Genomic DNA, 13590 nt, shown 5'->3' on the forward strand with positions numbered 1-13590 from the left:
GACTTAACACATGTGGAATTATATACTTAACAAAAAAGTGTGAAACAACTGAAAATATGTCTTATATTCTAGGTTCTTCAAAGTAGCCACCTTTTGCTTTGATGACTGCTTTGCACACTCTTGGCATTCTCTTGAATAGTCATGAAAATACAGAAAAATCTTTAAATGAGAAGGTGTGTCCAAACTTTTGGTCTGTACTGTATCTTCTCTCTTTTTCTCTCCCCCTCAACCATAATATGTAAAACTATATAAACCCTCATCATCTTTTGAATTTGAAAAATTGTTATAGACGAACCTTTAGTGTCAATGGGAACTTGTAAAGTGAATAATGCTGCTCAAAACAATGACTGGCTCCCTTAAAATACTGACAGCTATGGTTTTCTGTAAAATGCCATGGCATTTTGGGGAAAACATGGATTAAAAATCTGGTTGGCAACTGACCATCTCCTGCTCTGCTTAAAGGGAATGTGTCAGCAGGTGTTTGCTATTTAATCTGAGTAGCATAATATAAGGTAAGTGAGCCTGATTGTCTATTGATCAGAGGAGGCTGCTTGGTCTGTGCACTTTGGTCATAACAATGATAATCTCCTGGTGAAACAATGAAGGTTTTAAGTAAACAGCACACAGCCTAATAAATGACACATCGCTATATTTAGTGGATACCTCACACTGTCCCCAGATTACATAGAAAAAAAACCTGCTGATTACCTTTAATTGACCACTTTATATACATAATAACAGGAGAGTCCTGTTAATCGAGTCGTTGGGGAGAAACCCATTAAACACTGTATTGAAAACTTTTTTTTTTTCTGTTGCCAGCTTCTATTTAAATGGTTTTGTAGTGTACAATAAGCTAGTGCAGCCTCAGCTTAGGGTCAAGATTACTCTACAGTAACCTTTAATAACAACTTAGGGTCAACATTACTCTACAATAACCTTTAATAACAATTGTGTTTCTTTTCCAGGCAAGTGAGAAAATCTACTTTAAATCCAAATGCAAAGGAGTTTAATCCAAGATCTTATGCTCAAGTAATTATGCTTTTGTTTTTCCTCTTCATTTCAAATGTAGTTAAAAAGTTTGACGTGTGCTTCTAGCAAGAACTGCAGACCACTCCTGTATGTTCACACTAGTGTATCTGCAAGATTTGGTCATCTAGATAATCGGTAGCAGGGGAGCCACATTTTATAATTTATTGAGGACTCCTGTGCAATTGCACATACGGTAGTTGCGAGGACTCGAGCACTTGGTTCCCTGGGCAAGAGAAAAACAGTAATTTGTCAGATAGAATGAACCATTTACTGGAATGGACCGAGAACAATTAGTGCAGAGGTTTATGACCCTGGGTGTAATCCATTTTCCTTCTAATGCAGCCCAAGCCTTCTACAACGCCAACCTCACCTCGACCACAAGCCCAGCCAAGCCCTTCAATGGTGGGCCATCAGCAGCCGACCCCTGTGTACACGCAGCCAGTTTGTTTTGCACCAAACATGATGTATCCAGTTCCTGTGAGTCCCGGTGTGCAGGTAATGCATGCCATTACTAAATGAATAACATTGCATTTGTGTAATTGTATGGAAAGTTTGGTTCATTTTCAGTATTTTTTTTTTTTTTCCCCCCTCTATAGCCATTATATCCTATTCCAATGACAACCGTGCCAGTAAATCAGGCCAAGACATACAGAGCAGGTAAAGGTGAGACTACAGCACACGCTGCGTGCTTTTCTTACTGTATTGTTATTGTGATGAAAACCTGAAACAGGCTTTACTATTGCTGAATGATTATTGACAATCGTTACATTTGTAGCAAACCATACTTTCTATTCAGTTTGTTTTGTTTTTTTTTTAACAGTCTCTCTAACGTGGGATTTACCAATGAAAATTACATCCACGAACTTCTTTTGCTAAGCATAGGGAATGGTACTTGTAATAAGCGTCAAACATTAGGGTACGGCCACATTGTAGTTGGCCTTGTGCCCAAAATGCCTTCCACATACAGTGCTCCAAGTAAATTTGGGTATTTGAAAATTGAAAAATTTGTCCTAACAGCCCCTTCCTTACGGCATTTTATTGACACACTAACCAACGACATAGGGCAGCTGCCAGCTCCTTATAGTGACTGCTAGCAAGGGTTGTGAAGAAATGATCAGACTTTGGCTACGTTCACACACTGCGTATTTGCTGCTTTTTTTTACGCGCGGGTATTTTCCTGCAGTTTTTACCTGCGTTTTTTTTTTTCACAGGTAAAAAAAAAAAACACCTCCATTAACGCACTGCGTTTTTTGCTGCAGTGTGCACTACAAAGACAGACAAAGTTTGTTTAAAAAAAAAAAGTGTCATTGATGTCATTTCCTGTCTTCTCTACTGAGAAGAGATTATACACTGGAGTATACAGCATGGCTAATCTGGCAGCTGCAATGGCCTGGAGTCAAAGACGCACATTCTGTTGAAGGTGTCCATGCTCGTCACACGTGAGCAGCGGCGGGGAACCAGGAACAAAGAATCCCAGAATAGTGGGATTTCCGGTTCCTGTTTTCCCTAGGGCTTCCCCCGTGTGACATCACATCCTTCATTTCTCCTGCACCTCCGTAAAAAAGCGCCGGAATTACGCAGTGTGCGAACACCGCTGCGTAATTCCATCGCTTATAATGGGCACAATATGGGAGAAAGCGCAGGCTGCTTTGCGTAAAGAATTGACATGTCAATTCTTTACGCAGCCGCGCTTTCGTGCTGCGTAAAATTACACCGTGTCTGAACAGCTAAGTGAATTTCCCATTCAGTTTTCCGGCAGACACAAGGCACATTGCGTATTTTGAAAAAGCGCGTGCAAAAATAAGCAGTGTGTGAACGTAGCCTTTACCTGCATTAGATTGTGACTGGAGAGACCAGAGCAGCTGCTGGCAAAACCCATTTTCTGCAGCTAATTGCCACAATCTTTTTTCCAATGGACTATCCCCTGCTTTTTGTAGACAGGCTATTAACCGGTTCCCGACCGCCCACTGTAGATAAACGTCGGCGCTTGCCGGGCTCTGTGCAGCGCCGACGTTTAAAAACGGTGGGTGGTCTCGCAGCGCTCAGGACCCCCAGGGTCCTGCAAGCGCTGCGATTCCGGTGCAGAGCGTTAGCTCTGACAGGGAACATCATCGGGACCTGATCTCTCAGTGATGTTAACCCTTAGCTGTCTTCTATATGCTGTGATCTATAGTGATCGCGGCATATAGGAGACAGCAGGAGGAGAGGGGGTCGTCAACTTACCTCTCCGAAGACCTCCGAGTCCTTCCAGGACCTGGGGTTGCTATGGCAGCTGGAGGTCACATGACCGCCTCCAGCTCTGCCATATATGGTGTCCTGTCTGGCTCCGCTGCAGCTGTAGCCAGACAGGAGACTCTGACTAAAACAGTCAGGGAAGATCTCATGTAATGTAATATATGTCTATTACATTACATGAGATCAGAGATCAGAAAAATAAAAATTAATGTCCCATACAGGGACTAAGAAAAAATGTGAAAAAAAGTAAAAAAAAAGTTTTTAAACTATTAATAAAAAAATCACAAAATAAATAAAAATAAATAAATAAAATATTAAACCAATAAATCCGTATATTTTTACAAAACCAAAAAAAGTACACATATTTGGTATCGCCGCATCCGAAACAACCCGAGCTATAAAACTGTCACACTAATTAACTCCTTCTGTGCACACCGTAATAAAAATAAATAAAAAACGGAGCAAAAAAAATGCTTTTTCATCATATTGCCAAACAAAAAGTGGAAAAAAATGCGATCAAAAAACAAAATAGAAATAAAAATGGTACCACTGAAAACATCATCTTGTTACGCAAAAAAAAAGCCACCATACAGCTCCATCAGCCGAAAAATAAAAAAGTTATAGCGCTCAGAATAAAGCAATGCAAAAAAAATATTTTTTTCTATAAAATAGTTTTATTGTGTAAAAGCGCCAAAACATAAAAAAAATACAGTAAGTGTAGTATCGCTGTAAACGTACTGACCCGAAGAATAACGCTGCCTGATCACTTTTACCACACGCAGAACGGCATAAAAAAAAAACTCAAAAAACAATTCCTGAATTGTTTGTTTTTGTTAATTTTACCTCCCAAAAAACGGAATAGAAAGCGATCAAAAAATGTCACGTCCCCAAAAATGGTACCAATAAAAATGTCAACTCATCCCGCAAAAAACAAGCCGTCACATGACTCTGTCGGCCGAAATATGGAAAAATTATAGCTCTCAAAATATGGTGATGCAAAAACTAGATTTTGCAAAAAAAGCGTCTTTTAGTGTGTGACAGCTGTCAGTCATAAAAACCCGATATCAATCTGGTATCTCTGTAATCACACCGACCCGAAGAATAAAGTAATCTAATCAGTTATATCACACTAGGAACGGCGTAAAAAATAAATAAAACCAATTCTTCACCTGCTACTGATTTGTTTATTATGTCCCCAAAGATCCCAGTAAGGCTCTGCCCACATTTATCCTGTGCTCTGCGCTGAGCACTTACACCAGAGTTTCCGTGTAAATCTCTGAAATACATGATTCAGCCGGAACCCATGACGGAAGATTCCCTGTAATGAGACAGATATAGGCCACTGTGGACGCCGTCTAGCCTGGGATCCCACGGTGTCATTTGTTTTAGGCGTGCATAAAAGTGCGGTTGGCCACAGTTTTGTGCACTTCTGAAAAAAAGGACACCGCTACACAGAGGCCAGACGGTGTCCAGAGTAACTCTGCTGCCTCATTACAGTGAATGGATCCTGCAGGGGTTTCATCTGAATTACATCACTTGGAAATTTAGATGGAAACCCCGATGTAAGTGCTCAGCCTAGAGCGCCGGATAAATGTTACGTAAAATGTTCCCAATAAAAGCTTCAACTCAGTCCTCAAAAAAAGCTAGTCCCCACTCAGGTCCGTCATCTGTTAAAAATATAAGGGACTTCCAAGTTACTGGTAGCAGAAAGGCTCTGGAAAAGCAAAATGGCCCTTGCCCCCCAAAAGAAATTCAGAAAATTTTGTGCTCCCAAATCCAAATGCCTATTCTACAATAATTTGTTCTCCAATTGTCAAATAGCACTCCGTCCCCCCCAGATCTCACCGTATGGCTAAGCGGTACGATACATCCACATATGGGGTATTGACACTTTTAGAAGAAATTGTGTGACACATTTCGGCACCATTTTTACCCATTGCCCTGTGTGAAAATGTAAAATCTGAGGGTAAAACATTTTTTTGTGGTAAAAATATAATTATGATTTTTTCACTGCCCAATGGTATAAATTTAAAAATTAAAAAATGCTCACTACTTCCCTAGATGAATTCCTTGAGAGGTGTAGTTTACAAAATGGGGTCATTTGTGGAGGTTTCTGCTGTTTTGGCATGTCAGCGACTCTTCAAATGTGACATGGTGTCTGCTGCCTATCCCAGCCAACATAGCGCTCCTTTCTCTTCCGAACCCTGCCGTACACCAAAGCAGTGGTTTTCCCCCACATATGGGGTATCGGCGTACTCAGGAGAAATTGTACAACAAATTTCATGGTGCAATTTCTCCGGTTATCCTTATGATAATGCAAAATTAGGGGATGAAAAACATTTTTTATGGCAAAAATGTGAATATTTTATTTTCACGGCTCAATATTATAAACTTCTGTGAAGCAGCTGGGGGTGCAAGGTGCTCACCACACATCTAGATAAGTTCCCTAAGGGGTCTAGTTTCCAAAATGGTGGCACTTGTGGGGGGTTTCCGCTGTTTAGACACATTAGGGGCTCCACAAATGTGACATGGCGTCCGCTAATTATTCAAACAAATTTTACATTCAAAAAGTCAAATGGCGCTCCTTCCCTTTCAAACCCTGCCATGCGCCCAAACAGTAATTTGCCTCCACATATGGGGTATCAGCGTGTTCAGGAGAAATTGCACAACAAATTTCATGGTGCAATTTATCCTATTACCCTTATGATAATGCAAAATTAAGGGATGAAAAACGGTTTTGTGGGAAAAATGTGAAAATTTTATTTTTACAGCTCAATATTATAAACTTCTGTGAAGCACCATGGGGTTCAAGGTGCTCACCACACATCTAGATAAGTTCCCTAAGGGGTCTAGTTTCCAAAATGGTGTCACTTGTGGGGGGTTTCCACTGTTTAGGCACATCAGGAGCTCTCCAAATGCAACATGGCGTCTGCTAATTATTCAGACAAATTTTACATTCAAAAAGTCTAATGGCGCTCCTTCCCTTCCGAACCCTGCAGTGCGCCCAAACAGTCGTTTTCCACCACATATGGGGTATCAGCACGCTCAAGAGAAATAGCACAAAAAAAATTGGGGTCCATTTTTTCCTGTTACCCCTGTGAAAATAAAAAAAATTGGGTCTAAAGTAACATTTTTGTGAAAAAAGTTAAATGTTAATTTTTTTTTTCCACATTCCAAAAATTCCTGTGAAGCACCTGAAGGGTTAATAAAGTTCTTGAATGTGGTTTTGAGCACCTTGAGGGGTGCAGTTTTTAGAATGGTGTCACTTTTGGGTATTTTCTGTCATAAAGACCCCTCAAAGTGACTTCAAATATGATGTGGTCCCTAAAAAAATGTTTTTGTAAATTTTGTTGGAAAAATGAGAAATCGCTGGTCAACTTTTAACCCTTATAGCTCCCTAACAAAAAAAAATTTTGGTTCCAAAATTGTGCTGATGTAAAGTAGACATGTGTGAAATGTTATTTTTTAACTATTTTGTGTGACATATCTCTCTGATTTAAGGGCATGAAAATTCAAAGTTTGAAAATTGCAAAATTTTCTAAATTTTCGCCAAATTTCCGATTTTTTTCACAAATAAACGCAAGTTATATGGAAGAAATTTTACCACTATCATGAAGTACAATATGTCATGAAAAAACAGTCTCAGAATCAGGGGAATACGTTGAAGCGTTCCAGAGTAATTACTTCATAAAGTGATAGTGGTCAGAATTGAAAAAATTGGCCCGGTCACGAAGGCAAAAACAGGCTCTGGCGCGAAGTGGTTAAATGTTGTATATGGCTATTGCTAATCTTCCACTCTTGGAGCTAGTCTTCAATTGAAGGTAATGCAGTTCTGCATTGTGTAAGCTAAACTAGAATTACACTTCAAAGGATGATGCAGGAAAAAAAAATTCCAATTGGGTTAAATGGAGGGTGGAGGGATCAATTCTGCTATTGTTTTTTGAGTTTTGTTTTTACGGCGTTCATTGTATGGTAAAAAATGACCAGGCAATATGTTTCTCCAGGTCAGTACAATTATGGCTTTACCAAACCTTGTAAGTTTACAGTGGTGGCCAAAAGTATTGGCACCCCTGCAATTCTGGAAGATAATACTCAGTTTCTTCGTGAAAATGATTGCAATCACAAATTCTTTGGTATTATCTTCATTTAATTTGCTTGCAAGGAAAAAACACAAAAGAGAATGAAGCAAAAATCAAATCATTGATCATTTCACACAAAACTCCAAAAATGGGCCAGACAAAAGTATTGGCACCCTCAGCCTAATACTTGGTTGCTCAACCTTTAGCCAAAATAACTGCGAACAACCGCTTCCGGTAGCCATCAATGAGTTTCTTACAATGCTCTGCTGGAATTGTAGACCATTCTTCTTTGGCAAACTGCTCCAGGTCCCTGATATTTGAAGGGTGCCTTCTCCAAACTGCCATTTTGAGATCTCCCCACAGGTGTTCTATGGGATTCAGGTCTGGACTCATAGCTGGCCACCTTAGAAGTCTCCAGTGCTTTCTCTCAAACCATTTTATAGTGCTTTTGGAAGTGTGTTTTAGGTCATTGTCCTGCTGGAAGACCCATGACCTCTGAGGGAGACCCAGCTTTCTCACACTGGGCCCTACATTATGCTGCAAAATTTATTGGTAGTCTTCAGACTTCATAATGCCATGCACACGGTCAAGCAGTCCAGTGTCAGAGGCAGCAGAGCAACCCCAAAACATCAGGGAACCTCCGCCATGTTTGACTGTAAGGACAGAGCACATTCTTCCAAAATGTTTTAGGCTTTCTCAGGTAAGTTTTGGCAAACTCCAGCCTGGCTTTTTTGTGTCTCAGGGTAAGAAGTGGGGTCTTCCTGGGTATCCTACCATACAGTCCCTTTTCATTCAGACGCCGACGGATAGTACGGGTTGACACTGTTGTACCCTCGGACTGCAGGGCAGCTTGAACTTGTTTGGATGTTAGTCGAGGTTCTTTATCCACCATCCGCACAATCTTGCGTTGAAATTTCTCGTCAATTTTTCTTTTCCATCCACATCTAGGGAGGTTAGCCACAGTGCCATGGGCTTTAAACTTCTTGATGACACTGCGCACGGAAGACACAGGAACATTCAGGTCTTTGGAGATGGACTTGTAGCCTTGAGATTGCTCATGCTTCCTCACAATTTGGTTTCTCAAGTCCTCAGACAGTTCTTTGGTCTTCTATCTTTTCTCCATGCTCAATGTGGTACACACAAGGACACAGGACAGAGGTTGAGTCAACTTTAATCCATGTTAACTGGCTGCAAGTGTGATTTAGTTATTGCCAACACCTGTTAGGTGCCACAGGTAAGTTACAGGTGCTGTTAATTACACGAATTAGAGAAGCATCACATGATTTTTCAAACAGTGCCAATACTTTTGTCCACCCCCTTTTTTAGGTTTGGTGTGGAATTGTATCCAATTTGGCTTTAGGACAATTTTTTTTGTGTTTTTTTCCTTGCAAGCAAATTAAATGAAGAGAATAATACCAAAGGATTTGTGATTGCAATCATTTTCAGGAAGAAACTGAGTATTATCTGACAGAATTGCAGGGGTGCCAATACTTCTGGCCACCACTGTATATCTGTATATATTCTAGCGGTTAAAAATGTCAGAACCTTGTAAAGGCCCCCAAAAAATAAAAAATACTGTCACCATTTTCTGACTCTTAACCTCTTTTATCTTTGTGTCCATGGAGCTGTTATATTTCCTGTCCTTTTGATATCTTCTTTTAAAGTATTTTTTAGGGAAGGGTGGTGGCCAAAAAAAGCAATTTTGGCGCGTCCCCCCCGCCCCCCCCCCACCCCCCAATTCTTGAATGAGAATGGAGGTCTTTAATGAGTAACTATTGTTTTAACTTTTTAATTCATAAATCAATCGTTCATGTGAAAATAAGAAACTTAGTAATATATCTGATCAGGGAAATCTGCTTCTCTCTCCTTCAAGACTGATCTTTCATTCTCAATTCAAGGGTAAAATCTGTCTTCAGCTTCAGTGAATACAGATTTACCCATTACTGATATAGAAGGTGACAATATGTGTCTATAAAGTTCTTTGGGAAAACTGTAACTGTTGTTGCAGGAGAACGTGCAGCAGAATGTCTGTCTGCCTCTAGCTCCTCCTCCCCTCCCCATAGAATCTTATAAGCACCAACTGTCATATCCTATCTCTGTAATGGGAAAGTGTCTCTCCAAAGAAAACAAAACAAATTTTGTACATAAATTGAGAAGAAAAGATGAATTCCAGAGGAAAAAGAAGCAAATTGCCTATTTTCATGTGTACTATTGATTTATGAAATAAAAATGAAATCAGATATTTGTTCCATGTTCAAAAATAAAGTGGAAAAAAATGTATATGTTTATATTATACTATATCCTATAGACAGACATATACTCGTGTTTGTGTGTATATATATATATATATATATATATATATATATATATATATATATATATATATATATATATATATATATATATATATATATATATATATATATATACTCACACACTTAATCTATACGCAGATTATGTGTGTGTATATATATATATCTATTGTATTTTTCTGACCATAAGACACACCCCAAATTTTCAGGAGAAAAATGGTGGGGGTGGGGGGGATTTAATGTGTCAAAAGGGGGTCCTTCTTAGTCCGAATTTAGCTTGCAGCCGACGGGTGGCAGCGGTGCTGGATCGGGGATACAAGAGGTGTTTAAAGGTGCTTCGCTGCGGGGTGATACTGGGAGTCCCATTCCAGTGCCGAGATCTCAATCTGCGCAGGTGCCGCCTCCGGCGGCCATTTTCCCGGAGTCCACCATGGAACATGGAAGTGCGGGGGGCTCCGGACTTTCACAAAATATCGACAGAGCACCCGCACTGCTGAGGACCGTCAAACACCCCCTCTTACCACCCTGGAACACGCAGTGTCGCACCTCCAGACATCTCCTCCTCCAAGCACAGGACCCACAGTATCTCCCGACTGATGCTGCCGGCCCCCTGGTAAGCTACATTCAGTCTATAAGACGCACCACAATTTCCCCCCAAAATTTCGGGGGGAAAAAGTACGTCAAAGTTTTGGTGACCCAACTTTTATCCTTTGTTACCACTACCATGGAGTTTGATAGATTAGCATAGATAATATTTAAAGTATAACATGTATTATTGATATCTTTGTTTTGCAGTACCAAATATCCCTCAGCAGCGCCAGGATCAGCATCACCAGAACACAATGATGCACCCTGTGTCTGCAGCGGGACCACCTATAGTAGCTACTTCCCCTGCCTACTCTGCGCAGTATGTTACCTATAACCCACAGCAGTTCCCTAGCCAACCTCTAATGCAGCATGTGCAGCACTATCAGTCACAGGTAACCTTAGTTATACTTTTCTTTCCTATTTACTTAAAGTTATTTAATTCAGCTAGAGTTTATTCAGAGAATAGCACTTGATCTGCTGCTGTTGCTGAGCCACTGAGAACCGCAGAAAAAAAAAACTTTTTACTACAATTTGCTGTAAAATGGGTTTCATCTCTGCGGCAAAATCCACATTGGCCCACCCACTGTGTGAACTAAGGCTTTGTTACATTATATGTATATTTAAGATCTAAAGATGTATGTGCATGCATCAGTTAGGAAAATATTACTTGCATACAAACCTGTTGCATTGCCAATATTTAAAGAGGACCTATCAGCTGTACTGGATGTGTCTGTTTCAGTAAATCTGTGTAATCTATTTAAAAGGAAGCTATCCTCAGAAGATCACCAAGTGTTTAAATCATGTTTTTGTGTTGTAAATGTATTTTGGATGTTGACTGTTTTTATTTTCCCATATCACTATATGAATAGAAGCTTGTAGTTTTCACATTAGCCACTGGGGGATCTTTTAGATTGTAAATTCCTGCTTCAGGAAACAACATGTGCACATTAGCCTCAACGGTCGGATCCTGACTCTTTATCTTTTGTAATGCCGCATCTAATGAGCGTGTGAAAAGGTCATTGTGAAGGGACAGGGAGCAGGGCTGTGACCACCTGTTGTGATTGGTGGATCCTGTGTAATCAGCTGCTTATGGAGTTAGGTGTCATTGTAATCTAGCCTTTGATAAACTAAACTCTTCCTGAAAGGACATGAAGGATGAGCCTAAAAAAAGCCCCAAAGGCCAGTCTGAAAATTGTAAAATTACGTTGTTGTTTTTTTTTTAAAGTCTGTGGTATGGAAAAAAATGCTATTTTTTTTTAAATGCATATAACGAAAAACCTGTTTTAAGTAATAGGTAACTTTCTGATTGCTTCCCTTTCAAATAGCTAACTTGTGATTTTTTTTTTGGACCTGTCTAGTGCTTTTCCTTGGTCTCTCCCAGAATTTTAAATTGACAATGGAGCATTACCTTGTCAGATAGGTGATTATGTCTAGTGGCAGGCTGGGGGACACACTAGAGATAGCGATCTATCCCCAACCAGTAGTAACTTGTTCTTTTTGTGTATATTTTATGAGTAATAGAAGAGCAGAACAATATAATATTATTATTTTCCATAACTGACAAATCAGTCGAATTGTTCAGTCTACTTTAAGCACTTTACAGCTACATTGTTGGGGAAAGGGTGCGTTTTTTCCAGTACAACTTATTGGCCTTTATTTTAGTGCAGTTTCCTATCACAATACCTTAATATCCTAATATTTTTTTCAGCATCCCCATGTATATAGCCCTGTAATTCAAGGAAACTCTAGAATGATGGCTCCACCAGCACATGCACAGCCTGGTTTAGTGTCTTCATCTGCTACACAGTATGGTGCTCCAGAACAAACACATGCTATGTATGGTAAGACCCAGCTTAAACTCTTCACTTGCTTTTCTTTCTGAAGACTTATCTGACTATAGATTTTCTGCTCAGTTGCAGTGAGTTTAAGGCTATGTTCATGCACAAGTTTTTTTTCTGCAGCTAAATCTGCTGCAAATCTGCTGACAACTTTTCTCTGGCAGGAAAAGAGCTGCGTCAAAAATGCAGGTTTTCCTGCGTTTTTTGATGCGTTTTTGCAGCGTTTTTTTCACTGTCCTTCTGTCTCTATTTAGGCATGTACATAAAGTTCTGTGAAAAAAAAGAATTCCATTCTATTTTGCCATCAAAAGCGAAGGTGCATTTTTTTTCACCACACATTACTTGCTATGGCTGCAAAAATGCTGAAAAAAACACTGAAAGAAGTGACATGCTCTATTTTCCAAAAACGCAAGCAAGGCAGAAAATACGCAGCAAACAAAACAACGTGTGAACAGAGAATTCTGATTTCTCATAGACTTTGCTGGTACTGCTAGGCGCAGCTGACAATTTGCATAAAAATCTGCTGCAAAACTCAACGTGTGTGAACATAGCCTTAGTATCACAATTTAAGTTTAAGTTCAGAAGAAATATTGATATTTTTTTTTTCACCCAAAAACGTTGAATTTTTCATCCACATGTCTGTTCATATCATCTTCATGACATCCGTTTTTTACATTCGCAAGTAAAGGCCTAATACAGTTTCCTACATAAGATGCCATATGGATGGTGTTATATCTCAAGGGATGTATTAAAGAGAGCGCGACTGACGCTGTGGGGGTACTCTGCTTCCTTTGCCAGCCCCTAGCACTTGCTATGACCATTTTAAAAAAACCAAAGTTCGGGTCCCCATTGACTTTTATGGGGCTCCGGTTAAAGTTTGGGTAGAGTTCTGGTACCCCAATTGATCTTTCGATTAAAATTTGGTCGAACCCAAACTTCCACGGGTCCGCCCATCCCTACTTAAGGACTCCTTTCATCCGAAAAATAGAAAAATCTTTTTTTTTTTTTTTTTTTTTTTTTATACTTATTCGGACATTTGGTCTTTGTGGCAAAATGTTGATGTGAACTAGCCCACCCACTTCCATTGGTCCTTAGGCTGCGGTCAGAGTGCAATCTGTTTCCCAGACAGATCAGAAATATGGCCATCTAAACAAGGTGTACTTATTTCAGAAGAATAATTAATATTGCTGAGGACTGAATAAATCAGTAATGGGAAACCATAAAATAGACAGCATTCCTCAGGGTACACTTTGCTGATATGTATGTCTTTTGTGTCATCTGAGTCCTCTTATTTTGATGATTATGATGAATTAAAGAATGGCTTTGCCCATACCCTTTCTAAGCCTGTCACTTTTAAATATAGGCACAAACCTAGGAAAAACCATCACCTTTAATCAAATTAGTAAACAAAATAAATCCTGTCAAGTTTGGTGATGTTCACATTTCACAAGATCATTTCACTCAATTTATAACGTTTTAATCTTTGTTTTAAAGGGATTACCTTACTAA

General features: G+C 39.6%; 1 protein-coding gene across 13 annotated transcripts in view; it reads left to right on the forward strand.

Moving 5' to 3' along the window:
- Positions 1-13590, forward strand: part of ATXN2 (ataxin 2) — a 92103-nt gene that overhangs the window by 60419 nt on the left and 18094 nt on the right. For 8 of the 13 annotated variants that reach the window (XM_073676337.1, XM_073676325.1, XM_073676332.1 and 5 more), the window contains 5 exons: positions 966-1029; positions 1372-1524; positions 1626-1692; positions 10451-10635; positions 11952-12084. In XM_073676337.1, the coding sequence (XP_073532438.1) occupies positions 966-1029; positions 1372-1524; positions 1626-1692; positions 10451-10635; positions 11952-12084 (602 nt within the window). The remainder of the gene's footprint in view (positions 1-965; positions 1030-1371; positions 1525-1625; positions 1693-10450; positions 10636-11951; positions 12085-13590) is intronic. The other 5 variants (XM_073676327.1, XM_073676333.1, XM_073676336.1 and 2 more) reach the window with 3 other exon arrangements.

This window comes from Phyllobates terribilis, unplaced genomic scaffold, assembly GCF_046119375.1.
Source record: "Phyllobates terribilis strain yellow unplaced genomic scaffold, ASM4611937v1 Scaffold_1__5_contigs__length_1240528914, whole genome shotgun sequence".
In the NCBI taxonomy this organism is placed as follows: Eukaryota; Metazoa; Chordata; class Amphibia; order Anura; family Dendrobatidae; genus Phyllobates; species Phyllobates terribilis.